A 27110-nucleotide genomic window follows, 5' to 3' on the forward strand; every position below is an offset into this window, starting at 1 on the left:
TGCATGTACGCTGATGTTATCCCTTTGTCTTTTAATTGGGTTCAAAAGTTGTGAAATGCTTAACAGTATTTCACAAATTTATTTTTGGCACAAAAAGATTGTGAATCTGGTTATGGAAAGTCGGCTGAAAGTGAAACTGATATCCCTGCATCAACTCTTCTAATTCTCTAATCATGACTTTGTAAAAAGATTTAAACCACGTTCATTTATACATATAGCCAGACATCTTTTTGCAAAATAAATACGAATAAACACAATAAGACTAGATAACAATAACAGCAACAGCTAGAAATTGATAAGGGGTTTGGTTCAATTCACGTTCTATTTCGGCTTTCACAATCACACCGTTACACTCCTTTCAAAAGAAGATGAGTATCGTCTCTTGATTACACCACTGGCGTTACATAATGTCCAGTAACGTAGGCAAGGGGTCCAAGGGTACGGTTGGACCCGATCCTTAGATAATTTTAGGGAACCGGAAATCTTTTCAGAAAAAATGATCTGATCTGAGATCGATTCCAGGTCGGGTCAAACCGAAGACTTTAAAAACGGTACCGATTGCGTTTTATCCTGCATAGCGCAGTGAGAATAAGTCGGGTAATAATGTGATAACATCGTAAACCTGATATAAATTAAAAATGAGCCCTGTAGCTAAAAGACCTTAGCTGTTGTAGAGCGACAATAAATAAAACCCTAACAGTTGTGCTGCGAGTGTTGTATAGAGTTTATGCTTTATAAAGCCTTTGTTATGGCAATGTTATTAGGTATTTAATAATAAAATATTTCACAACCCAATGATGATGTCGGGTCAAATTAACGTCCCAAAAATCTACAGTATAAAATTCCTTAATCCAAACTAGATGACCCTCTTATCCCTGTTTACGAATGCGCCACTGATAAGAAAAAAAACTGAAATAAGAAGATGTTTCATTGCTGAGATATCTTTCTTTTGCAATTGTCTACATTTTCCATTGCCTGGTTAGTAATTTTTTAAAGTTGAATACATCATATATATGACTAAAGTTCTAGCATGCACTGATTGAAGTGAAGAAACACTAAACAATGTGGAATAAATATATATTTATATTGAGTAAACCGGTATATTTTCTCACCCTAATGCTTATTCCTAAAAACATGTTTAATGCGCAGTCACGTATAAGCCACTGACATAAACGTAGTCTCTGAGGTCGACACTTGGCAGTGTAAATTTGTCGTTAGTAGATGAAAGGGCGTATCACGATTTACGAGCTCGAAAAATCTCTCCAACCAACTCTACGACATCTACAGTAGAGTAGACAATTTTGTCGTAAAAATAGGTAAAAGCAATCGCTTCAAAAGGCAGGCTTTCCTTGATTTGCACTTTCGCATCGGCTGATTTATCATGCATACATTCTGCCAATCTCAAGGCTTGCTGTGGTTACGCAACAGCTGCAGCCTACTTCTTTTTTCTTCTAGCCTTGGCAGCATTTAATTCAATGCCGTTCAGGTGGTGCAGTTAGCTTGAATGTTCTCGGATGAAGGTCAAGCAAAGGCATACGTCACACGTTTGTCATCTTCTGTTCCTTTAGCTCTTCATCATTCTTCATAACAATTATGACGTCACCATGTAGTAAACGACCACGTGGTTTGTGAATATGACGTCGAGTCACCAGATAGTAAGCCAAAAAGTATAGCAACCATGCACACACTAATTGGACACCGGTTGTGCCAAAAAGGTAAGTCCGAAGCAAGTCTTTGTTGTAAACCTGAAACCAAAAATATAAGAATCATCGAGTCTTTTAACAATGGAAAGAAATATTATTATGTTTATCGCAGTGACGTGGCTAGAAAGTAAGTTTTAGGAGCACAATAGCAACTGTTGAGGAGCAAATAATTTAATGCTTGAAATAATGAGTTTGTTTAAAGATATACAGTAGTTACTAAATGCATCTAAACATTTATGAAACTTTATTTATAATACAATGCCATTGAAACGTTGTAATAGTATTAAACGCATATTTTTTTGGGGAAAAAGATAAAATCGGGAGGAGGCGATTGCTTCCCCCAAGCCCTCAACCTCCTGTGGCTACGTTTCTGTCGTGGCAGAACTGACGAAATGACATGATTTCACAAATACTCACTTCGCAGATTTGCTGTTTCCTAAGTACATCTGTACTCTTATGAAGACACGACGAGTCAATGGCTGATCCAACGTACACTGGCGCTGGAATCCAGGCCAATGCACGTGTAAACACAAACACGATTCCTATAGCAAACGCCTGTGAAGAATACAAAAGCTTTCAGCTAAATACAATGTCAAGGTATACAACTCAGTAGTAAGTAATAGTAACAACAATAAAAATAGTCATAACAATAACAATGCTAATAATAATAATAATAATAGTAATAATTACACAACTTTATTGACCATATCTGTGAAAAAAATTGGCTTCACTTTGACTCAACAATTTTTCAGCATGATTTAAAGTTTGATTCACACATTTTAGTGACTATGCCGCCCCAGTCAGCAAATTAGTCGATTTTTACATTGATTTTGTGATTGATACAATGTAAAAAAAATGACTGATTTGCTGTTTGGAGCGCGCAGGAGAGATAATATTAATCATATTTAGAAAGCTTCTACTAGCAGTTTGATAACAATCTCAACTTTGTTATGTAAATGACGTACAGTACATGCATTAACAATGGAGATTAGTCACTTTTGTAACAAACGCGTACATGATGACGCTTTTTCAGTTCGCATATTATTGCGAGGACAATGCACTACTTTTGCAAAATATTGAGTTGAAACTTTTTTCTAAAAACTACATAAACAGAGTGCTTTTGAGTAACAACATCGTTAACTGCAAAAAATAAAAATTCCAAAGAATAAATAACAAAGCTCGTTTCTGAGAAACTTTTCTTGTAACAAATTTGACTTGACTTTGATATAAAAGTGCTTCGTCAATACCAAAAAAGTTTTCAACAACCAAAAATGAACGTTAACAGACGTATTTTAACGTAAAGCAGTCTTTAAAAAAACATCACTTTAATGCAGTGGTTCCCAACCTTTTTGTTGTCACGGACCCCTTTCGACAAATTATTAATTCTGCGGACCCCTACCTAACTTTTGCCTGAAACTTAATAAACATACTATTAACTATTATAATAATTATGCTACTCAACTACTGTACTGTGTCATATTGCATTGCCGCTATGACTCCTGCGCCAAATATCAGGTTAAACAGTTGCTCAAATAAGAAAATGTATGAATTGTTCAAGAAATGTCAGCAGTATTTGAATATTAAGGTGACCCAAAGTGCCATGCCGAAACTTTTTCAACGTAAGCGGTCGGGTGTTGCTAAGGAACGGGGCAACTGTTGGGGATGCCAACTGTGACATTAAAAGTCATATTTGGCAACACTGCTAATAATCAAACTGAACTTTATCACACCTTGTCTGCTTGATTAACCACTCGAAGAATTGTCAGCGTTGAGGGAGTGGCAGATAAGCCGGCAGCCATACTGGCAATTCCCATGACCACCGCAAAAAATGACAACCTTTGCCAGCAAACGTTCCCAAGGCAAGTACCTGGCTGCAGTGGTGTGTGAGTTGTATTTTGACTGTTTAATTTTCCACCCAGACACTGACAGTTGACAAACATCTAAACAAGATATAATTTTTGAAATGGAGATAACCTTGTGCAAGTGTCAGCCAGATAACAAATAACAGGTCAGGAGTCTACTAAAATTAGGCTATTGATGTGCTAAAATCAATCTACAAAAATTTTATGCGTGCTCAATGTTTGAATTTACTTCTTTTCTTTCAAATTTTTAATGAAACAGGTAACAAAACGACCTAATGATCTTTTCGGTGCTCATGGCTAATCAAATGGAATTGTTATATCTCTAGTTATACAGTGTTACATACAGAGTGACCTTTTTAACCATGTGAACTGCTTGTATTACAGCATTGTAGAGAAAATTTTGAGTATTTACAAATAAAGCTTCAATTCTTCTTACTATTTTTCAGTTAAAACTCAACAGCCGATCAAAAAAGAACAAGAAGGTATTGCGACCAGGGTATTCATAACAAAAACTATAAAAGAGGATACTAAGTACACAAATCTGAGCTATCAGTGCCAAAGCACCACAAGGACTGGAGCAACATCTAAGTCTAAATAACCAACCGTTTTTCCATCCACTGAAGAAATGTCGCTACAGCCAGCAATGCAAGCCGACCTATAGGTGGTGCTCGTGGCGACGTCACAAACTGGTGAATAGGTGTCATCGCAATTGCAGTGCTGATAACAGACGGAACTAAAACGCAAGTTTCAATTGAATTAATGTTTGTGTTTAAAAATCGCAGTGAACGCTGAGATTGACGTAAATGAGAAATGCTGTTTAGCAAATATAGTGATGGATGTAAAGGTAAACGTAGACCACTTCTTCGATTTTCTACAACTCAATTTTAAGATACTATAATCATATGCTGTAAAAATGATTCAATTATAAATCTTTAGAAATTTAATAATTGTCTATTGCAAGCACATTCGTAACAAAATTAACTGCAAAAAATAAGACTAAGCCCGAGCTTACTCATTCTTCTTGAAACCGATCACATTATTGTTTGGACAGCCACAGAATAGCAGGATAAACACAGCAGTGCAAGTAATGGTTAAGCCGATCAAAACCAACACGATCGTCTGTTTAACGTTTAAATTGCGTCGTCGTATCACGATGCCGCCAGTAACATTTCCCACCACTGCCATTGGAAGGTTCACCGCCCCTAGCAGAAACAGAATTATTCCATTAAGTCTAACTGGGTTACCTTTAGTGTGTATTGAGCAGATTATGAAGTGGCCTTACTGGCTCTTTTGGTAATGATAAAAGAGGTTTGTAGCAAAGCAAAACTAAATGAAATATTTAAGTTTAATGAAGCATACTAAAACAACGTTGGAATTAAAGCAACGTCCAGCTGTAGCAAACAATTAACGAGCAATCTTTCTTATCAATGGAAACATAATTTGGATCGTAAATAACTTAAAGAAAAGAAGACTAATATAGACTATGGTGCTAGGTTAATGGATATATAGACTTCTGTAGTTGATTGAACTAAGAGTATTTCGATTCCAAAAATATATAGAAATAGCCTCCGCGTTGGCTAAGAATACTAAAAAACGCGGATTGGGTTCCCTACAAAGTATTTTTTGCTCCCATACTCTTGAAAGCCTCTAATGGAGGTTTTGCCAATTACGTGATCACACGAGTGCGGTGACTCTAATAGTGTAACAAACTGAGCAAACGCTTATCATGAGAAGCTAGTTTCCCATACAATTTGCATTGCAAATTTGCTGTGATGGGATAATTAGCACTCACACTTTTGTAAACAATTACACAGTCTTGTGGTTATTAACAAACCATAGCCTAATGACGCAGTCACGCAACAGTGACCACAAGAAATATTTCAAAGAACTTTGCATTTAGTTTGCAACAACTGTCACAACACAGATTAGGCTAAATCTGGGGTACCCAACCTAGGGGCCATGCCCCCCTGGTAGGCAATGAGCCTTTTTCAAGGGAGCCATGGAAAAATTTGAAAAATTATAATTTTTTTAATTTATCATTTCTAAGTCCACTCCAACACTACCGAATATAACAAAAGAAATAAATTAAAATTTAATAAAAATACTAGTACAATTTACTATACTTCACTGTATAGGCTATTGTATAAACAAGTTTTTTTAATTAAAATGACGTTTCTTAATTTTTTCAAAAGGTTGAAAAAAAATAGGGGGGCCATTGATTTTTCAAAATTTTTAAAGGGGGCTACGGTGTAAAAAAGGTTGGGAACCCCTGGGCTAAATAAAGCAATTTCTAGATATTTTTTTGCGTAAAAGTTTATTCCAAAAGTAATGTGTGGTCAACCGAATATGAATAGCGAATTCATGTACCTAAACAAGGCCATGGAATTGTGCATATTTAAAGCTAGTCACTTATATTTGTTCTGAAATTAAAAAAAAGTGTCAACTTAGTCATGACCGTGGTCTTGTAGCCGAGTAATATTTACACAAGGATTTGGATTGCGGTCACAATCTCACGAATTAATCTGACCAATAGTTGATTTACAATATATGTTCCAATATTTTTCTGATTGTTTGTTAATTTACAACGAAATGACTGACCAGAACACGTGGGTGTAAAACCTTGGCGCTGTTATGCAAAAGAGTATTTTTGACCTTTGATACTTGTTTTTGTATGCAGTTTGTTTGTTTGCGAAAGGCTGCTTTGGATCAACTGTTAAAACCTTGTTGTGGATATCCATGAGCCGTAAGATTAAAGAAACGAAATATTTCGGAATCTTTTGGTCATGCAATGTGTTGTGGACTCGTATATCTAAATAATTGGCAAACCGTTCTTCCGAGTTTGCATCAAAGCGAAATTGCGTTTTTTTCGAAACCAAGACTAAGGTCTCAATAAAAAAAAAACATTTTGAAATGTTTTGGTTTCAAACACCATGAGATACCAAAATGATTTGTTCACTTCGGGTGGGGTTATTTCCTCACTCTCACTATGCACTAAGCCTGTTTTAACTGCAGCAGAAAACCCCTTTTTCGTTCGTGAGAACATAAAGACGAATGGAAACATATTTTTCCAAGGATAAGGCGAAAGGTCCTCAATCAAAAGTGTATGGATTCTGTCAAGAGCAATCTCTGCGAAAGTGCTGGCTGCGGCTGCTGCGTTTGGCTTGTTAAACGCCTGAATACATCGTTTGGATGCAAAATCATGTTTTACCAGTCAAGCAGTCATCATTATTTATCTAAAACAACTTGCACTTGAGCTAATTGAGCTGATTACGCTGAAAAGAATTCAACTAAGCCGTGGTTTTATTGAAAGCCACGAAGCAAAGTCCTCTGTCAGAATGGATTTACGTTTTCAACGTTGCTTGGGAATCTATTAATCAGAAGCTGCTTGACAAGATAGTGCCCTAAATTGCATGAGGGCTGCATTAACATACCTTCCCTTCTAGACATGTACACTTGTACACTGTACAGTGTACAGCTATGGATCTCAAAGCAGATGCAAATATTATAAAACGATATCAATTGATACGATTTAGCATTAAAACAATGAGAAAAGAACATTTCAATTTAAAAAAAATTGTTTATAAAAAAAATTACTTGTTATGAGCTTATTTTTGGGCTTGATTTAAAGCAGCGGTTCCCAACCTTTTTTACACCGTAGCCCCCTTTGAAAATTTTGAAAAATTAATGGCTCCCCTATTTTTTTCAACTTTTTGAAAAAATTAAGAAACGTCATTTTAATTAAAAAACTTGTTTATACAGTAACTGGTAAAGACCATTTCATGAAGATTAGGGCAAAATGTACAAGTATTTTTATTAAATTTTAATTTATTTCTTTTGTTATATAGTGTTGGAGTGGACTTAAGAGATGATAAATTAAAAAAATTATAGTTTTTCAAAATTTTCCATGGCTCCCTTGAAAAAGGCTCATGGCCCACTAGGGGGCCATGGCCCCCAGGTTGGGAACGCCTGATTTAAAGCAACACAAATTTTGGTTTTGTGTTGAAATCAGTGAGTTAAAACACGCTTTACAATTTTCGACCAAAAATTGCCGTTTATTTTATGTGTACTGCCATTTGTTGTTTCACGAATCAAATTGTATCACAAAAAGACAAACCACAACGCAAGTATTCCTACAGTAATATACAATAATCTGCTTAAAGCCGTTTGCTTGCCTTCTAATGGACATCAATGCGATTAAACAGGTAACTTGTTTAAACGTCTTAACGTACTTATAGCTATCTTGTCTCCTTTTGACTTTGTGATAAATCGGGATAATTATGGCCGAAGCCTAACAATTGTTACGCAGTACAGCGATAATGTTCTTGTATCGTTACTTGGCGGTTATTGTACGTTCAAAGAATGCAAACGTTAATTTAGATATTTACCACTTTTCGCACAAACTTACTGCTTTTTTGATGAACTTGTTCGAGCGTGTACGTACACAATAGCTAGTCTAAATAAACTACAAAGCGAAAAAAAGATACAAAATCCTAAACAAACCATCACCTAAGTGTACGTACGTAATGCTGTTTATAACAAGACGAGTTAAAAAGCTTGCAGCAGTGTTTGCCAAAGAAATTTTACTAAAAATTCCTTTTTTTAAATGGCAAAATCTTTGGAGAATTCACACCAAAACGTATAAAAGTACTGGTCTCAATAACACAATGTAAAAAAAAAACACAGATTACTTTACACTGACTAACCATTTATTGCAAAGGTTCTCAATCGGGGACAAATTTATCCATAGGGATAAATTTGGTCTGTAAAGAGGGTAAATTCAATAATGAAAAAAAGACTGCATAAAACATGGTATAAATCAAATCCTAATCTGCAAACTTTGGATAGGGTTAATTTATTTTTAGATAGTTGGCAGGAGGCCAACGAGCGTAGAAAGGTTGAGAACCTTCAAAGTCTATGCGATGTGTTTTGTTCATAGTGAGAATAGAGAAAAAACAAATTTACACCGTCGTATCGCTTCAGAAAATCTGGCTTAAGACAACCCAAACACAATTCTTGGAATTAATGGCAAGTTAATGTTTGTGAAATGTTTAAATTGACTAACTATTAACCACGGAATATTGTCAAAGGCCAGACCCTCACTAAAGCAAATGGGGCGTTTTCTTTGATAAGCTAAAGAATTTTGAGCATGGGTGGGATAATGGAATACAGAACTTCTTTCATAGAAGGCACTTTTTACTTTAAATAAATGTGCCTCAGTAAAAATGTAAAACTCACCACGACTTTCATACAGTCCAGAATAAACGACTCACACTTGTCCAGTGTCAATCTATATGGGATTAACTTCCATAGCCTACAGGCAGTATTGACAAATCATATCAAAGTTCAGTGCAAACAAATAACTGTATATGTTTTATCACTTACCGTTAAGCAAATTAGCCATGGAAGCTGTCAAGTCAAACTGTGCCTCCATGTACTTTGGTACGTAAGTTATGGATGAAGCGAGAAAGCTGGTTAAACTGACAAAACCCAACGTAATGGTCATGAACAAGGGGTCTTTCAAAAGCGATTTCAAGGTCAAGATGAAGTCTGCAAATTATAAATATTTTATTTTTCATCGAAAAATGTTCAGCACAATTTAGTTAATTTTAAATTGTTCGAGATGTATTGCAACTCGGTTTATTCAAGGAGTCTACGTCTATAGGCGTGCTTGCAAAATCACATTTGCATACTATCTTTTGAGTTTACTTAGCTGTGAATGTGCCTAAGCACCGCAGTACCAATCACTTTTAAAGACACCCTCATGAATTATAAAACTTTAAGTAGCGCTCTAGCCTCGTTAAAGCCCAAGTAGTAATGTCAAGCAAAAAAAAGGTCTTCAAGCGTTTCAGATTGGTGGCCGTCTGCAAATGTTTGTTGACCAGATCAGGCATTGAATTCCAAACTGTATGCGAAAAAGTTTCAAGCGGATATTTCCAAACGCACAGTAACATTTTTTTTCAAAATCCTTACGTTGATATAGTGCTCGTGTGGATAAATTGTCCTTATTATATTTATATAATTAATATAAAATAAAATCTCCTTATTCTGTTAGTTTTTACTGCGTTGTGCTTTCAGACTCTGGCCTAGAATCGTTTGAGTGGCTCAAAATATAACGAAAAGGATGTAGGCCTAAAGCGTCGTGTTATTTTCCCTTTTAACAGTTTTCTTTCTTATGAGACAATGATCTGCAAGTTGCAGTGTAGCGATAAATCGTTGTCAAAACACTAGATTAATCACCAAAAAAAAAAAAGGTGTTTATCAGTGCATTTGAACTTTTTTTAGCAAGGGGGCTCAGAAAGGTCTAGTACCCTTGGAAACTGTGAACCTTATTTCTCTTTATCCGATAAGATGCCCAAGTAGCCCCCATTCGTCCAATAGCTGAGATTAATTGAGCCAAGAAATTTTAGATTTGTTTTTTTGATTGGCTTATTAACAGACTAAAATGATGTTGTAACTTTTGATATTGTTTTACTTAGAGTTCAGATTTTGTTTTCAGGGCACGTTGCTCATTGTAAGCTTAGTCGCCATATTCATAACGGTTGCATTTCAAAAATATATTGTTTTTTAAAAACTCATCTGTTTTTGCCTATACCTTTGTTAGTTTGGGGACCTACTATCAACTCTGCAGATGCTGAATCTGCTTAAAAAAGGTTGGGTTTGCTGGATGCTGTAGCGTTGTCAGGGGGGGTCAGTTTGGACCCAGGATGACTTTAGGGGCCCGGGACTTGAAGAAACCACCTACTTTTCTTTGGATATGGTGCATTTTTCTTAGAAGGGTCTTAGTTTGGGGCCCGAAGATTTTATTATGGCCTAAGTTATGCTCTTAACAGCCCTGGCTGGATTGGTAGGGTAGACCAACGCTGATTATTTGTTCTTATTTGATTCATGGCAGCAAAAAAGCACCTGTTAATGAAAAAAAGATCTAAACATATAGCCTAAAGTAGATAAACCTTGGCATATGTGGAAGATATCTTATTTGTTGTTAAAACGCAGCAACAGCTTAATAATGTTAAAATGGTAACTGTGCAGTCTGTGCAACTTCTTTGCGAATGCAATCGATAAAGGGATCGAAAGTACAAAAGATTAATTTGGCTAAGTCTGCAATCAAAACTCAATTACCGGACGAGTCCGACAATCGATATCTCACCCATCTTTTGTGACGTCATTACAACAAATCACATTACCCTTTGAAAGTTAATCATTTATGTGTAACTAAGATTTTTGCACTAAGTGCTTTTGCAACCTTGTCGTTCGTAAGTTTAAAGTTTAAGGTGAAGTAGTTTTGCGACGCTACGAAAAAGTCTCATGTAAACTATCTGTAGCCCGAAGTATAAAACAATGAATAACTAAGAACACACTTTAAGTAAAGTGCAACATTTCCGAAAGGGAGTGGGACACCCTCATGGTTCATTAGAGCCTAGAGGAAACATTTGTAGTGATTTATTATCTATTTTTCTTAGCTTTTTAAATAAAAATAAAATACCCTAGAACAGAGCTACTCAACTAATGTTAGCAAAAGTCCATTTTGACAAGTTGAATATTTTGCGGTCCAGTGCATATTTCAAATGCAACCACAAAAATTAAACAACCCGTACGAGCATAGAACACTTTTCAGGTAGTATGTAACACGAACTTGGATTTTTGTCTGACACAAAGAAATAAAAAAGGAAAAAATGTATTGTGTTTCTTTGTACTGTAGCTGTGTGGATTACACATCAGTGAAGACGGCAAAGCGTTGGGGGGTCTGGGGGCGAAGTCCCCAGCTCCTTGGATAATCACAAAAAATTGCTTTTCCCTAATGAAAATCTGTTTTAAGAGGCCCTAAAATGTGGCAACCACCTTCAACACCCAGAAGATCCGGATTCGGACCGCGGTCCGCCAGTTGAGTAGCCCTGCCCTAGAACCTACGTATATCCCGCATGACAAAAATTCGCAACACTGCACCATTGTAGGCTATGATGATACTTGAGGTGAAAATTTGCAAGAAAAGGTAACAAAACGATAAAGGAGCTAGACACATGCTGTGCAGGCCCACAAAGTTCTCTCTGCTTTAAAAATATTCATATCACCGTTTGAAAGCCGCGTTCTGCGGTTGAGGCTTGCTCAAATTCGAGATGAAATGCAAAAAATAGAACATTTATCTAGGTTGTGATGACAAATGAGACGAGCTGAACTAAATTAGAAAAACTTTCGACATTGACTAATTGTTCCAGCAGGTTACGTTCAACGCAATAATCACAAACACGATAAGAAGGTCACTTGCTGATAAGCAAAAACTGCTGTTGCACCAGTTGCTTTTCAAAAATCAAACAAAATGCAAGGACGATTTTTTTTCATGCCATTTGTATCCTTTATTTGAGCTCTACCTTACAATCTCAAATCTCAAAATCTAGTTCTGAAATGGCGTTGAAAATATTGTTTTGTAGTACGGTATAGCTTGTTTAGTTACGTCGTAGCTTATAGCTACAATCGTCAGTTTTCCGCATACAACGTTTCATAGACATGGTTGGCCCAAGTTGAACTAGTTATAACTTTACAATAAATCGTTGCCAAAAAGAAGGTTAAGAACTCTTGGTAAAATAAAGGCTAAAATTACTTTCTTGCATTCTTCTGGTTACTGCAGACTAGGTTATCACAAGGTGTTGAAATGATAACCATTTTTTTCTGACGTTTCTTCAGTCAGCACGACTGAGTTTATCAAAGGGGTTGAAACAAGTAAAAACTACATGTTTAGCATTTAAAAATCTCAAAGATGCGATAACTTATTGTACCGAAATTCTATACAATAAGCCAAGACCGCCATACCCATTCCAAAAACGAATTGTCACGCCTGAATTTTGACAGAATTTCGTTATAGCCTACTGTATGTGTCCATTTAAAACGTGTGTGGGCTACTGCGACTGTGCTGCATCAACCTTGTTTTCTTAGATTGCCTTGAATGATTCTCGTAACCTTTGATTTGGTGGTCTATCGGGGTCGATTAATTCTCGTTTCATCAATCATTCTAGGACTATCCAAAACTAAAATATTTTGATATACTGTATTTCTGCACAGATGCATGTTCTGCGCCATTTCATTCTAGCAAAGGTAGCGAACAACAGCTTCTCAAGTTCCTTTTATCTTGTAAAATTTTGACTCGTTTTCACGCGGGTCTATTCCAACAGGCGCGACAGCCATGACACGTTCAATAAATCGTTGGACGATGAATTATAATTTAATGAACTGTTGTTTGAAACTACTGTGTGGCAACACTTCGTTATAGCACATGAATACGGAACTGTGTTTGGAAAGCTAGTGCAAACCGCTATTACTATACAGTATACAGCGAACTCGCAGCATCAGGCTAAAACAAGTCGTTACTATCTACATTGTGAAGTAAACATCTATGGGATTGACCCATGTCTTTTCAGATACTATCTTTAAAGAAACAAAAAACAGTTTTTAAGTCATGTAATTTACACTTTGTGTGGAGCTACATGTTCTTGAGAAGTTACTGATATTTTTTACCAATAAAACTAATTTATTCACCAATAAAATCTTTGTCTGCAATGTTTTTCATATATTGTTTCTCGTCCTCTGTATTGCGTTTTCAACCTATTGTGTAAGTCGCCGTTTCAATTTTAATCGCAACTTTAGTAAAATTAAGTTTAAAAAAGGAAACAGGACAACAGTTTTAAAAAATCAGGCAATCCTTAAAAACATGGCAACACTGAACAGTCGGCCAGTTATAAATTGTGGAGACGAAGTCGTGTATTTTTCGCCCGATTCCACAGCCGTGGTGAAAGCAAACCTTGTTATCAACAGCTGGTTTTAACTATTTTTTTCACAAGGAAAATCACAAGTCAATTGAATGGATTTAGGCATCACAAAAGACAACATCGACCATGATGCATAGGACGGTGAGAAAGCTCTCAAATAAACAACTTTGATCAGTTAACTGGTTTGTAAACTAAAGTTTAAATAAATAGGTTTGTAAAGATTAAGTTCAATGCGGCCATATGCAGCTTTTCGCTTTTGCCTAACACAGACTGCTAAATGACTAGCTAAACACCATTTTTGTAGCCTATAAAAAAGATTGATGAATACGTAAGAAAGGGACATGTTCACAGCAGCAACAAGTTATGTTGCTTAATAAATTTAATTTTGAAGGTAATCTTTGAGTTTGGTAATCCTTTGAGTTACTTATATACTACGATATAGGCCTAATCTATAATGTAGACAGTTGTTAGGTCGATAAATAGGTTGAAAAGGACTCTAACGTCAGGATGTTTTGGGTCAGTAAAAAATTGCGGTGGGACTTGGCTTTGGGAAAGCTTTAGGTGATTGATTGTGTGATTACAGTAAATAAGAAAGCGATTCAATTTAGTTTCTTAATTTGATTTGTTGAGCATTTTCTAAATTTAATAAGATTATTTATTTGTCGAAAGTAGAATGGACAATTCCTTTCGCTCATTTTTTTTTTTTTTTTCTAGATTGCCCGCCTTGTACTTGATTTATCACATCCGGTCAACGCATTAATGATTCCTTAAGCAGTTTGTTTGTCTTAATTAAAAAACGGTAGTCTTTTGTAATAACTTTATATCCAAAATAGTTTACATAATGGATGCGTTCGTGAAGTGACAAAAACCAAGCAACATATTTCCAAAGACACAAAATACAATCGACAAATTCATACCTTTCATCGCTAAAGTGTTGGACGCTTGATCAAACCCTAATTCATTCAAAACTACTTTGCTCTCAGCTGCTTCATAAGTACAAGACCGAGCAACGCCAGCATCAAGTGACCGTTCATTTGTAAGAGGAGCAGAAAACGACCTTTGGACTTTCATGGATGTTTTACGGTTGCTCCAGTTCAAGATCGTTTCACGTGGAAATGAGTATTGCGATGAGACTTCATATCGCTTATTGTTTAAATAAAAAGAGTTTTTGGATAATGATCTTATGATCTTGTCATCTGATATTAAGGAAAGTCTGACTAAATTAGAATCAATTTCTCCTGGAGATACAACAGCATCTTCATCGGTTGAAGAACATTTTTCATCTTCCGTTTGATTGGACCAATATGATGTGATGCAAGGGCAGAATTCCTTTGTGTCTTCCTCTTTGGAGATGTTTCTTAAAATAAAATACGTCTTTTTTACGTCACTTAAACCGTAGCTTATGATTGGTTGGCGGTTTCATTCTAGTCAATTTCAGTGGCAGAATTTCGACTTGTTAAAGTGGCTACCGCACGTCACAGTCAAACCCTCTTGTGTTTCCAATTCTAATAAAACATTTCACATAATTAAAGAAAACTTGAAAACAGGATAAGCTTTTGTAGAAAGAAATATTAATGAATAAAAGTTGCCACATAAAAGGTTGGCTTGGGAATTATTAAACTGGAGACAACGTAAAGAATCGGAAGCTTTGGAGGGAAATTATTTTTGTATTAACCTATTCCATGGAAATAGAAACAAACACCCTTTTCTGTGAAATGTTTTATTAATCATGTATGGTCGTGTAACATTTTTTTTGTTTGTTAGTCTTTTCACGAAGCTATCCCTGTAAGTAGCATCATAAAAAATGCGAAACGAAGACTGTCAAACCCGAACCTCGACCCGGAACTTTCATTACAGGACCCCACGAGAACCGCTCTTTTCAGAGCACGGCAGTTCCACTGTCGACAAGTACCGTCGTCCCACCATCTTAAAGCTGAACGCTGAGGGCATCACATCCAGCAAGATTGATGTGATCGAGTAGCTCGCTCATAAGGACCGAGCTCTTGTCATCCTCCTCCAGGAGACCCACTGCACTTCTGCAGACAAGCTAGTAATTCCACACTACTCACTAGCTGGGTTTACCCAAAGCAGGAAGCATGGCCTTGCCACGTTTGTCCATGAGAGCTTAAACTGGACGCTTGCAAACTCCTCCGCCAATGAGGAAATAGAATGGGTTTGTGTGAGCATTGAAAATTACAACATCATCAATGTATACAAGCCACCATCCTCACACCTGAACCCATCATCTATACCCGCATTCCCCTCACCCAGTATCTATGCTGGTGACTTTAACTGCCAGCACACCGACTGGGGTTACAAGTACATCAACAGCGACGGAGAATGCCTGGCTGCTTGGGCTGCAAACAACAACCTCCCCTCCTTTACAATCCAAAAGATCCAGCCAGCTTCTGGTCCGGACGCTGGGGAACGGGCACAAACCCTGACCTGGCCTTTGCAAGCATGGACACAGACAGCTCTCTTCCTGACAGACGTGTGCTAGAGAAGTTCCCACGTTCCCAACACCGACCTTCGCTTATCACTGCCCCTAAGCTTGTCTCTCCCATCCCAAGTGCCCCAGTGAAGCGATGGAACTTCAGAAAGGCCAATTGGAATCGCTACAGCCTCATAACCAATCAAACCGCGGCGGAACTACCCTCACCTTCTACCGCCAACGTGGATGAGGCTTACCAAGACTTTGCAACGAAGAAATTTCGTAGCTACTCGCTAGTAAAGTTTTAAATCTCAGCATTTCTACTCACTATTTTGAAGGGTGTGTGGAAAAAAAGAAACTATTTAAAACGAACATAAAAAACTACATTTCTCGAAAAATTAGCATTTCCTTTGATCCCCCTTTAAAATAAAACTGGGTCAAAATGTTTTCAAATTTTTCTCCTATCTAGTCTTATGTCGTGCTCTACGTGTCGTGTGGCTGAAGATATTTATTAAATAAAGGAAAAAGCAATTGTAATAAAAGTTTGCTCAGTTTTTGCGTTGTTCTTCCGTTTTGTGATATTGTATTGTTTAAATGTTACTTCCCCATACGCCCCTTGTTTTTCTTAATTATTTTACGGCAGTGCTCTTTTTTGTTCTTGTTTTTTTGTGTTTTTGTCACCAGCTCAGTGCCTGAGTGTTATCGTCTTCGGCTCTGGTGCTGGTAGATCTGAGATCGATTCCAGGTCGGGTCATACCAAAGACCTTAAAAACGGTACCGCTTGTGTGCTTTCTTGCATAACGCAGTGAGGATAAGTCGGGTAATAATGTGATTTCATCGTAAATTCGATACAAATTTAATGATGAACCCTGTCGCTATAAAGACCCCAGCAGTGTAGAGCGACAATAGATAAAACCATAACATTGCTATTATGAGCGACCTGCCTTCATCGTAGAATCGATCTGTGTACACTTAGTATGGCCGCAATATTTTGCATAACTTAAAAAAGAAATTTTATTTAGGCCTATTATAACAAATTAAATATTATTTCTGATAGTCATCAACAAAATTAAAATAAAATGCTGTAGTAAGGTGTGTGAAGTACTAGTATAAAAATTATTACAACATTGTATGTATGCACTGTGCAGTGTGCATGTATTGTTTCTGGCAAATTAAGGATTAAATAGTGATTACGGAAAATTAACGCACAGCGTCATCGTGTAAAGAAATCAATCATTTTGTTCTGATTGACACAAAGTTACAATAGCGGAGTTCGCGTGGCGAGTGCAAAAACAAAAGCTCAACTGTAAACACAGCACAGAGCGTGTGGCCCAAAATGTCCTTTCAAAAGTTTCATGTTGTGATATTTCGGATGTTTTTTATTGACACCGCATGGTCCAACCTAAAACAACCAGATCTTGGACTAATTAATTACTAAGGGTTCGACGAATGCAGATAAAGAGCAGTGTTTACACTATTAAGCTAAACAAACCAAAATTCATGACAAAACTTAGGCATAGGTGTAACGAAAAACAAATAATACAACACGCATTTCTGTGACATTGTGGAGCTAAAACAGCCTAACTAAACTGTAGAATGCGTGGAATTGCTATAGAAAATTTGTCCACAGGTAGAAACTACAAAATACATATTTTACGTATTCGGACTAGAATTGAACAACTTTATACTGTATTTATATGTGGTGCGATGGTCTGTGCACTGTGTAGGTATGTTCTATATTTGTGCAGAGCACACTGGTCTGATTTTAATCAATCACGTAGCCTAACACCATGGATAAACTCAAACAAAAATTAAGCATCTTGTACCAAATTTCCCAATGCCTTTGTAGCGTTTTGGAGCAAATATTCTTTATACATGTACTGTACATTATTGTACTATGCAATCACTTGTTTTTATATATGTATTCCTACGTATGCATGTACAGTTGTACACTTCATGCATGTTATAGACGTACAATATATTTAGTCAACAGTCACTGACAAAAGTTTATTTAGCTATAGAACTTCTATACATGTTTTCGTACAAGAAGCAAAGAAGGGAAAAGAAATGCTTCTAATTTGGCCAGTGATGGATGCAGCATAACTTTACATTTCAAGCTAATGAACTAAAACCAACTCGCAATACTCCATGATTCTCTGCATTGCAACATCAATTACAATGCTTGTCATGAAGTGATCAAGGCGCTAAATACTTGCGGTAACAATACGCGTGAGAAAGTTTAGTGGTTTTGTGTATATTACGATTATTATTGATCAGTTACGATGGCGTTACAATGCTTCAATGCTCAATTATTTTAACTTTGTAACCTTTTTAGGGTAAAGGGTCAAACACGTTATATAAGTTGGAATACGGTGATTGATAAAATTGAATTGCTTTTCATTTTGTTGCTGTAGAAATAGTTTCTTTTTTGGAGTCGGCTATTTTGCGTGCACCCATCGCTTTTCTGATTTTTCTACCCAGACAGCAAATCTTTTTTTTCATTGATTCAACGTCTGCAGACGTTGATGATAAAAGACAATTAAGAAAAACAAAACGTTAAATTTTCCAATTCAGCTTAACTAACATCACTGAGTGCCAGGGTCAAAAGTACAAATATTTCAAATCATTGCTGCCTACCTTGGAAACATGAAAAGAGGAATTGAGGCCATTATCAGCAAGAAGGCAGTTAAAAGGTAACCCATCCACCATGCCCCCACCCACCCAGGGTCATTGGGTCCGATTGGGATCGATGTAACATTAATCCATCCGTAGTCCACCCATACTGTAGTAGTAAACGATCCTAAAAGAAATCCTACTGCTGGCCCAAGCAGTGATAAAGCCGAAACCATTCCTGCAAAATAATCAAATAAAATTAAACCGATTTACTTTGCGAAATGTCTATCTGCATACAATCTGTGAGGCTTTGTCGAAAATTTACTTAGTAAATTAGTATGAAAAAATTTTAATTTACTGTAGTATGAATTTGTCTATGCATATAACCTTGTCTTAAATCTTTTCAATTTTAGATGTTAACTTGAAAATCATGCAACAAGTCAAAGGCCTTACGATCTACAGTTAGTTAAAATATTGGTATAATTGTTTCAACATTTATTGCAAAAACATTAGAAATGTGATAAAAGATTTTAAGCGTCATTTTATTTTTATTTGACTCACACTATTTCATAAGAAAGGGAAACATGGTCTCGTCGCTTTAATCGCTTGATTGGCGTTTTAATTTACTTTAAAATATTTATTTATAGCGCATGCGACTGTTGCGCATAAATTATTCACCAGTCACAACAAAGTTAAAATAGCATTTTATCCGACTTTTATATTCAATTGCAGTTTTTGTTGCTTGGTTAAATATCATTTTAGACTTAAAACAAAACTTATTGGAAGTTGTTTGACAGAAACACAATATTCGACTTGTTTTATGTTTCAATCACATTTATGTTTAATTTCTTGTTTCCATTTTGTTTGTTTATTTTTCTCGTTTGTATATTTAAAGTCTGCTGTTTACGACATACGCACAGTCTAATTCTAAACTCCCTCAATAGAAGTTGTATTGCTCAAAAGGGCATTTAGTTTGACACCATGCACAACATTACCAAATACCAATCCACATAGATGGTGAAGCCAGTGAGCCAATTGTGAGAACAGTTCTTGTATGTATAGCCTACTAGCAGGCAAGTCTACACAACTCAGACGGCAAAACCCGTCTTTTCTCATTGATTCAACGTATGCAAACAGATTTTGATGTTTAGGTAATTATATTGCGTAACCTTCTTTTGTACAACGTAAATCGTTGGGTTAATTCACACCGATTGATACAATAAACATACAGAAAATCAAAGTAAACATCTAAGGGTTGGTTTCTTTGACTTGCAATCAACGTTGAAGCTGTGGGTTATTGTAGATCAAGCGAAGAGTTATTGACCACGATTGAAAGTAGAATTCTGCTTTGTGTGGCACTGAAAAAGACTAAACTCTCAATTGAAGCGAAATTTTGCTTTAGCATAAATTACACACGTTAAACTAAATTGTTAAAGCGATTTTTACCGATATAAAGTGCCGAATTTCTAGGCGCAGCAAAGTCATCAATAAATGACATTCCAAGGGGATGAAGAGGCGTGTGGCCCATTCCTTTTAGCACACTCCCTGCTGCTATGCACCAATATAGCAGAGAGTCATCTTTTGCAGAGCTGCCAATCGCTTCGGCGGGTAAGAGCTTTGGTGATGCCAAACGGTTTTTGGAAGAGATACTGGGTCTACACAAAACCGACTTGCTGGTTCCAGCCACCGAGCCACGATCATCAGAGTTTGATAATCCCGAAATCGCTTGGTTTGTATGTCTTAATATGTTGGAACCCATTTCAGTTTTTGAGTGATTAGCTTCTTTAGCATTGAGATATGAAATGAAGTCCAATTCTGAAGAGTTTCTAAAGTTATCTATCTCAACATCTAAACCACCGTCAAAATTGTTAGCAAGGAATGAACTGAAGTTTTTTCTCAACAAATTTTGATCCAAGTCATTGACATGGAACTGTTGAATTTGATGTTCATCTAAAGGCGGGGTCACCACCCAGTCATGTTTTCCCACGTCATACCGTTCTCCAACAAATTGAGGGATTGAAGAAAGCACGCTAGAGGTCGCCATCAGCAATGATCCAATACCAATGGCACGTGGTCTGCAAGCAACAGAAAAACAATTCATAAAGTTTCATTGAAAATCAAAATATGGACAACGAGGCTCAAAGAGTATTTTTGGACTCTGGCTCCTGATCTTGTCTGGGATCAGATTTCCAGGCGGCCCAGAACGGTAAAACACAGCCTATTCGTTGGAAAGCGAGTATTTTAGAGGAGTCTTGTTTGGGGGTATTCGGGACTTCTATTGATACGAAGCCTAAATTACCCTCCTAATGGTCCTGGAAATGGGTCAGCAAGAGAAACATCTGCAGTGTGGGGTTAGCATATGCAATTATGTTTATATTATAAAACTTACCAACTGAACTGCGCATTGGGATTTTTTGGATTTGAAGATTAAGAAAAAGCTAAAGCAGCAGCGTTGACAGGATGATCCAGGGGGCACTTTTTAACCCGGGCCCGGAATAATTTTAGGGGTCAGAAACCTTTCCAGGGGAGCTGGGAATTTGAAAAAACCGCCGTCTAGTCTTAACATAATGCGTTTTTCTTAGAAGTGCCTTGATATGAGCCCAGAGGATCTCATTGGAACCGAGCCCAAAATATCCCCTCAACGGCCCTGAGCTAAAGTATACACATTTAATCGAAAAGTGTAATTAGCACTGTAATTATCCGCTGAGAAAAGAACATGACTAGTTCGGCGCTGCTTAAAAGCAAAGCGAATATCGATTTTCAAAGAAAGCAATACAGTGACTTACGGTACTGTAATTAATTATTTGCAGCAGTTTTCGTTGAGACAATGCAATGCTAACATAGAAAGACCAAGAACAAATTACTGCTGTACTCTTTTCTAGCCTTTTGAACGAATGGTACGACACATGGGCTGCGGTGGTGGGCCTATGTCGTACATTGAATACTGTTCCATGGGTTGGAGCAGGTTTGATCAATAAATAACCGTTTTGAATCATAAGAAAAAGAAGTAAACATCTTCTGACAGGTGTAATTCCCACAACAATGCTTGACATGAACCACTCGGTTACATGTCTTGTAACACAAACACATTTGTTTTCACGCGAATTACTTTAATCTCGAACAGCTAAAAAGATTATTTCAATCTACTAAATCATCTTCAGTCAAGCTTATTCAAACGCTAGAGTCGAATAATCTGCAGCAGTTATCGTCTGATCAAATGATTCTGTTTCTATAAGCTTATAAACACGCTAACTATCCTATTGTTATACTAAGTCACCAATCAACAGTTAAATGCAGAAGGTTTAAATTTTCATTTGCAACTAAGCAAAGCTTCAACCACCATTTATCTTATTTGTAGAAAAGGTGCTAAAACAAACAGCTGAAAGAGGGTTCAAGTAGATCCTAACTGAAACAAGGTTCATGTTACATTTGTTAGCCTACAGGCTTTATTTGCCTTAGTCTATCTGATAAACGACACACAAGCTGATGAATATAAAAAATATTTGACAGAGTTTGAATTTCTCTAAGAAATCCGGTACAGCCTTCACGCAAAATCCTAACTTTATTTTCACGCACAAAAACGTTTTCAAAAAAGTCCTCAAAACTAAAGGAAAGTTAGTAAGCCTGTGCGTTTGATAACATCAGAAAAACTGTTAACGTTCTTAACTTTAAGGGTCTTTACTCATAACAATATACATATATGTAGGCACACTACACAGAGAACAAAATCCGTCATTTTTATATTGATTCAACGTCTGGAGACATTGAATCAATGTAAAAATGACAGATTTTGTTGTCTTGGATTGGTAATACTGGTGTTTTAAGATAGTCAAACGGAGCATCAAATGTAATTGATGGCTTCTGCTCTTGTGCTCTGTGAGCTCAAGACCTATCACACATACACAAAGTATGTCTTAGTAGTAGTAGGCTATAAGTAGTATGTCTTATGTCAAGTAGTAGCCTATGTCTTATGTCTGATGTTTGAGTATGGGAACAAGGTTGAACCAAGATGGCCGGTGTCCACTCACACCTGGTGTGATTAAAATTGGCAAAACGATTTCTACATAGTTTCTATGAAATTATCTTGCGTTAGTAACCGTCTATTCGATGTAATGTTCCATTATTTGTTTTGTAATTACACTTTTTGTAGTTTTATGGCTTAGCAACGGGTGGTGTACTCATTTGACCATCTGAAATGGAACAACTCGGCACATAAAAAGTATTAAATGTCTGTGTTTATTAAGCTTTTACTAATTTCATGTTTGTTAAATATTTGGATCAATAGGGCAAAGAAGGCGTTGAACAACTGCTTGAATTGACAAATGGTTACTGATGAGCACTGTTGCTATCTATTTTAATTTCAACAATTAGTGTTTTTGTAACCATTGTTCGTAATTAGTGAGCAATGCAAATTGCCAATAAAATTGTTTGCTAGTTAAACTAACTTTAAATAAAGTTTAACCCCGTTAAACTATGCTTTTTTTTTATTGTTAAGCGCATTCATGCAAGCCTAACGATTAGGCAAATAATGAGTAGGCAGGAAGACAGGATTTTGTGATGAACAACTTGGAGGTTTTTCGGTTTCTGGAGAATACGTGATAAAGTGCCCCCTTGTATCTTCTACTGATTAATTGCAACATGGCCTTTTATAAAAGGAACATAAAAGTTTTAAAAAGTAAAATCAAAATAAATTCATGCACTACTTGTGATACTAGATTTAAATATATTTGAATAATTATTCTAGCTAATTATTTATAGTTATTATGATTAATTATTGGATACATTTGTATTGAACTGTTCAAAGAACTATTGTTTCGTGATCGTGTTATATTTTGAATACGGAGTTTCTTACTACTGTATGTGTTTTGCCGTTTGACAACTTAAAATCTGCAAAATCATCACTTAAAATGCTGCATATCAAGGAAAACAAACGGATTAGTGGATATCTGCAATAAGGATCTATTTTATCACTGAATATTTTTATAGTTTGATGTCAAACAAGAATACTACGCAACAAAAAAATAAAATCACACCGACAAAAAGCAAAATAGGCACATTTTTATAGCTCAAACTCAAGTGACTCGAAGAAAAATTCGTAAAAATCCCTTTGCGTTGTTGCCATGATAACAAAATGTTGTGAATACAGTTGTGTTTTGTGGCTGCAGTTTGACTTAACGCAACGCGTCCTTTAAAATGCATTGTGTGTTTATAATATTTATTTTAAACAAAACAAAATTCATCGATTTTTAATTTCATGTCTTGCCGATCATCTCAACACATACTTAAAATTGTAGTTTCAATATAAAAAAAAAAAACGAATCGCAATAAACTACCGATTTTAGACATTTTAGCTTAAACTGTTTCCATAATAAACCGCATTTGCTATAATATAACACCACCAACAGAAAGAAAAAATGAGATTGTTTCCAGCTTATTTTGACAGAAAAATTGTTAAGATGCAAATGTCCTGATGTGTATTTCAGAACATACTAATGGTGGGGCTTGTTGTTTTTTTGATTGAAAAGAAACAAGTATCTATTGTGTTCCATTGTTGAAATAATTTGTGCTGTGGTTGAACATCGAAAAATAATGGTAACCATACAAAACGTTGTTCTCAACAAAATTATTGTTGTGGTTTGGATAAACCTATACATTTGTATACACCTTTCAACTACTACTCAGACAGAAAAATCCGTCATTTTATATTGATTCAACGTCTGCAGACATTGAATCAATGTAAAAAAACGGATTTTGCTGTCTGGGATAGTTTGTATAAACTTTATTTTGTAACGTATATCACCTGTGCCACTTGGAACCGAAGTAGCTAACAAATAGAATGATGCTCAGATTTCCAACATGAAAACAGCTTTGCAATATTCCAACATCAGAGGAGCTGAGGCGGTATCGCCGCTCGATGGAAGTCAATGCGCTTTTGCTGTATCTGAGAGCGGAGAAAAAACACAACCTATTGTCATTTGCAAGTCTAACTTGAATTATATTCAGCTACTGTACCTCAACATGAACTGTCGTTTATTTGAAATAGTGTCTGCAGCGTGGTCTAGTTACAAGACAGTCTGCTCGAAGCTCAGGGGGACTAAGGCGCTATATTTATCGAAAGCACTCCACTGTGCCTTTCACAAGGCACTTGAAAGCACGTTTCAAAGTGGAAGTAAAGATTGACTGTCTTGGCTTCCAGTCCGTCCACTTAATCGCATTATTAACCATCAACAAGAAGCCTTGATACAACAAAAAATTACGCCCGGCAAAGTTTGACTTTCTAATCACACAATTTGTGATTGAAGCATTTATGTTGCAAGTTTGTTGTATTCAAAATAGATTCGCATTTTTCAGAACAGATTATGGGATTCCAAGAATGCTTCATTGAATGATACAAAAAGTGGCTAATTACTCTTAAATCGAAAATATCTTGTGAGTAAGCGACCTTATCGCCGATCAATCACAAGAAAGTTTGCAAATGTCTTTTTAAAAAACAACAAAGCAAATACAGTATCTATACTTTTCAAGTTGTGAGTTGTGTGGAAAACTACTGCAGAAACAAACAATGTCGAAATAGCCTCAGGGTTTTTAAAAATATTCTCTGGGCAGGGACGTAGCCACGCCGAGGTTTGGAGGCTATCGACTCCCCCACCAAATTAAATACTCCCTCCCCAAAAAATAAATATTTTAATATTTTTTTATAACATTGTAATTCATGTTGAATGACGTTTCCCTCCTAATAGTTACTTTTTCCTAAAATTTTCTTTTCAACTATGTCGCTGGCTCTGGGGCCTTTACATAAAAGGACAGGACAATAAATCAGTTTAGCTTCGCTTGTGATCACATTATAACTTTGTGTTGATTTATATAGTAATGTCCATCTGGCAAATTTGTTGTTTTTATGTTGATGCAACGTCAAAAAAAGTTGTATCAATACAAAAAGGGTAGATTTTGCTAACTTGGTATCCGGAGCCTCCATACGACCCTTAGTCCACGCTTAACAACAGCAATAATAAACTGCACAATGTTTTCGCACAAATTAAATATAAACTAAAATAGATCCACATACCCGCTCCCCATAACCTGAACAAGTTGCAACAGTGATAAGCAACACACGAAAGTCCCAATTCTCATAAAACAACCTGCTTTCTTAAGGTTGTTCAAATCACAGTGCGCGGAATGATAACTCAAACGCTTCACAACCGCTCGAGAAGAATTCATCTCCTGGTCTTGTGTCACCTTTGATGATGCTATAATCGGTGACGTAGCATCGTCATCAAGACTCTTGATGTCAATCGCTTGTTTCAAATCATCAGCGAGCATGGTGAGCAACAGCGAATATTTTGTACTTTGCTAGTTCAAATGCTTTTAACTAAAACAAAGAGTTAACAATATCTCACTTAGCCTACTTTCAATATACCAGCAATAAATAATGCATGTTTTCTTTCATCCTGTTTTATTTCAGGCCCTTTCTTCGTCACAACTTACACGACATCTGTGTGTGTGATGTCACGAGTCACGTCGCTTGGCAACATCTACGCCGAAGAAGTGCTTTTTAAAAATATTAAAAGGTCGCTTTTTGAAAAGTCTTAGATAGTAGATTTGTTTTACATCAAAAGATAACGAGCCAAAGTTGGTCTCATATCTATTTAATCAACTTGTCTGCTTCATCTCTCACAAACTGATATTGTGCAAACTATCTCATCAATAATTCACCTTTTTCCTTCAGTACATTTACGCTGGTTTGCATCTACCTGTGTAGGCAAAAAGGAAGAACTCCATTTCAGAATGCTTCTCTGACGTTCTGCAGAGAAGTCAGCAAGTGCAGTATACTTGTACCATGTGAAAATTGCATTTTTTTCTTCATTCTCCAACTACTCTAAATCTCTTCCTTTACTTATTTGTTTTTTATTGTTAATACAACGTTTTATAAACGTCTTCTATCTACACTACCATATACAACTTTTCTCTACCAAAGTTGGCGCGAGAAGAACTTCGTCCAAACGATTAATCAAAATGAAAAAGCTAAGACGAAGGAGCTGTAGTGATTAAAGTTTTGCTAAATGAAGATAAGTCGATCCGCTCAGCGTTTTCTTCTTTGTTGTTTGCAATAATGTGATGCAAATGAACATTGAAAAAACGTTTCTGAAGATGTTTTCATTCATTGCGCAACTTGTCTTGTCATCATGTAAGCCAAGATCAGAAGAATACTCGAACGATATTGAGAACTCCAGATGTCACTCATAAAAACGATAACATGACTTTGTTGTTGTTATCGCAATAAAAATCCAGCCGTTGATATCAGGATTTTTAAAGTTTGAGATAATACTTTTTGAATCTTTGTGCGCCCCATTTAAGACAAAGATAATTTTCATTTACTCCTTCGTAGAGGCATTTCGTAAAACTTTTGCTCAAAAGAAAACTCACCGCCCAGACACTAAAATCCGCCTTTATTAAATTGATTCAACGTCAGCAGTCGTTGAACTAATGTAAAAATTACGGGTTTTGCTGTCTGGGCAAGAATCTTAATTTGAAATAAAACCGAAACAAAGACATTTTGTTTACGAAATTCAGTTTTCAAATTCTTTTTTGATTTCCATGACGCGACCAGTGATAAATGCTCTGCAAAGGTGAATGTTAAAATCTGAAAAAGTATTATTGCCCAAGATGCAACACTGTACATAGGCTACTACAGAGGAAATGAGGCCAGTGTTGCTGACAAAAGAGTGGAAAACAGGAAGATAGA

General features: G+C 36.3%; 1 protein-coding gene across 1 annotated transcript; it reads right to left on the bottom strand.

Moving 5' to 3' along the window:
- Positions 1 to 1101: 1101 nt before the first annotated feature.
- LOC145766504 (solute carrier organic anion transporter family member 2B1-like) lies at positions 1102 to 25544 on the bottom strand. The gene is made up of 11 exons (XM_082578230.1): positions 25434 to 25544; positions 24168 to 24308; positions 19814 to 20442; positions 18392 to 18605; positions 14241 to 14680; positions 8948 to 9112; positions 4578 to 4767; positions 4169 to 4298; positions 3434 to 3643; positions 2121 to 2258; positions 1102 to 1745 (listed from the first exon to the last, which is right to left on the bottom strand). The coding sequence occupies exons 1-11, from the start codon at positions 25496 to 25498 to the stop codon at positions 1539 to 1541; spliced, it is 2529 nt and encodes an 842-aa protein (XP_082434356.1). The 5' UTR covers positions 25499 to 25544; the 3' UTR covers positions 1102 to 1538.
- Between the last annotated feature and the right edge of the window lie 1566 nt (positions 25545 to 27110).

This window comes from Aplidium turbinatum, chromosome 3 (genome assembly GCF_918807975.1).
Source record: "Aplidium turbinatum chromosome 3, kaAplTurb1.1, whole genome shotgun sequence".
Taxonomy (NCBI): domain Eukaryota; kingdom Metazoa; phylum Chordata; class Ascidiacea; order Aplousobranchia; family Polyclinidae; genus Aplidium; species Aplidium turbinatum.

Excerpts from the sequence above, each read along its gene's own strand:
- LOC145766504 (XM_082578230.1), bottom strand. The coding sequence starts at position 25,498 with ATGAGAATTGGGACTTTCGTGTGTTGCTTATCACTGTTGCAACTTGTT. Across the intron at positions 4,768-8,947 it reads CATGGCTAATTTGCTTAACG|GGGCGGTGAACCTTCCAATG; the intron begins GTAAGTGATAAA and ends TGTTTCTGCTAG. Across the intron at positions 3,644-4,168 it reads CTTCAGTGGATGGAAAAACG|ATGTTTGTCAACTGTCAGTG; the intron begins GTTGGTTATTTA and ends TATCTTGTTTAG.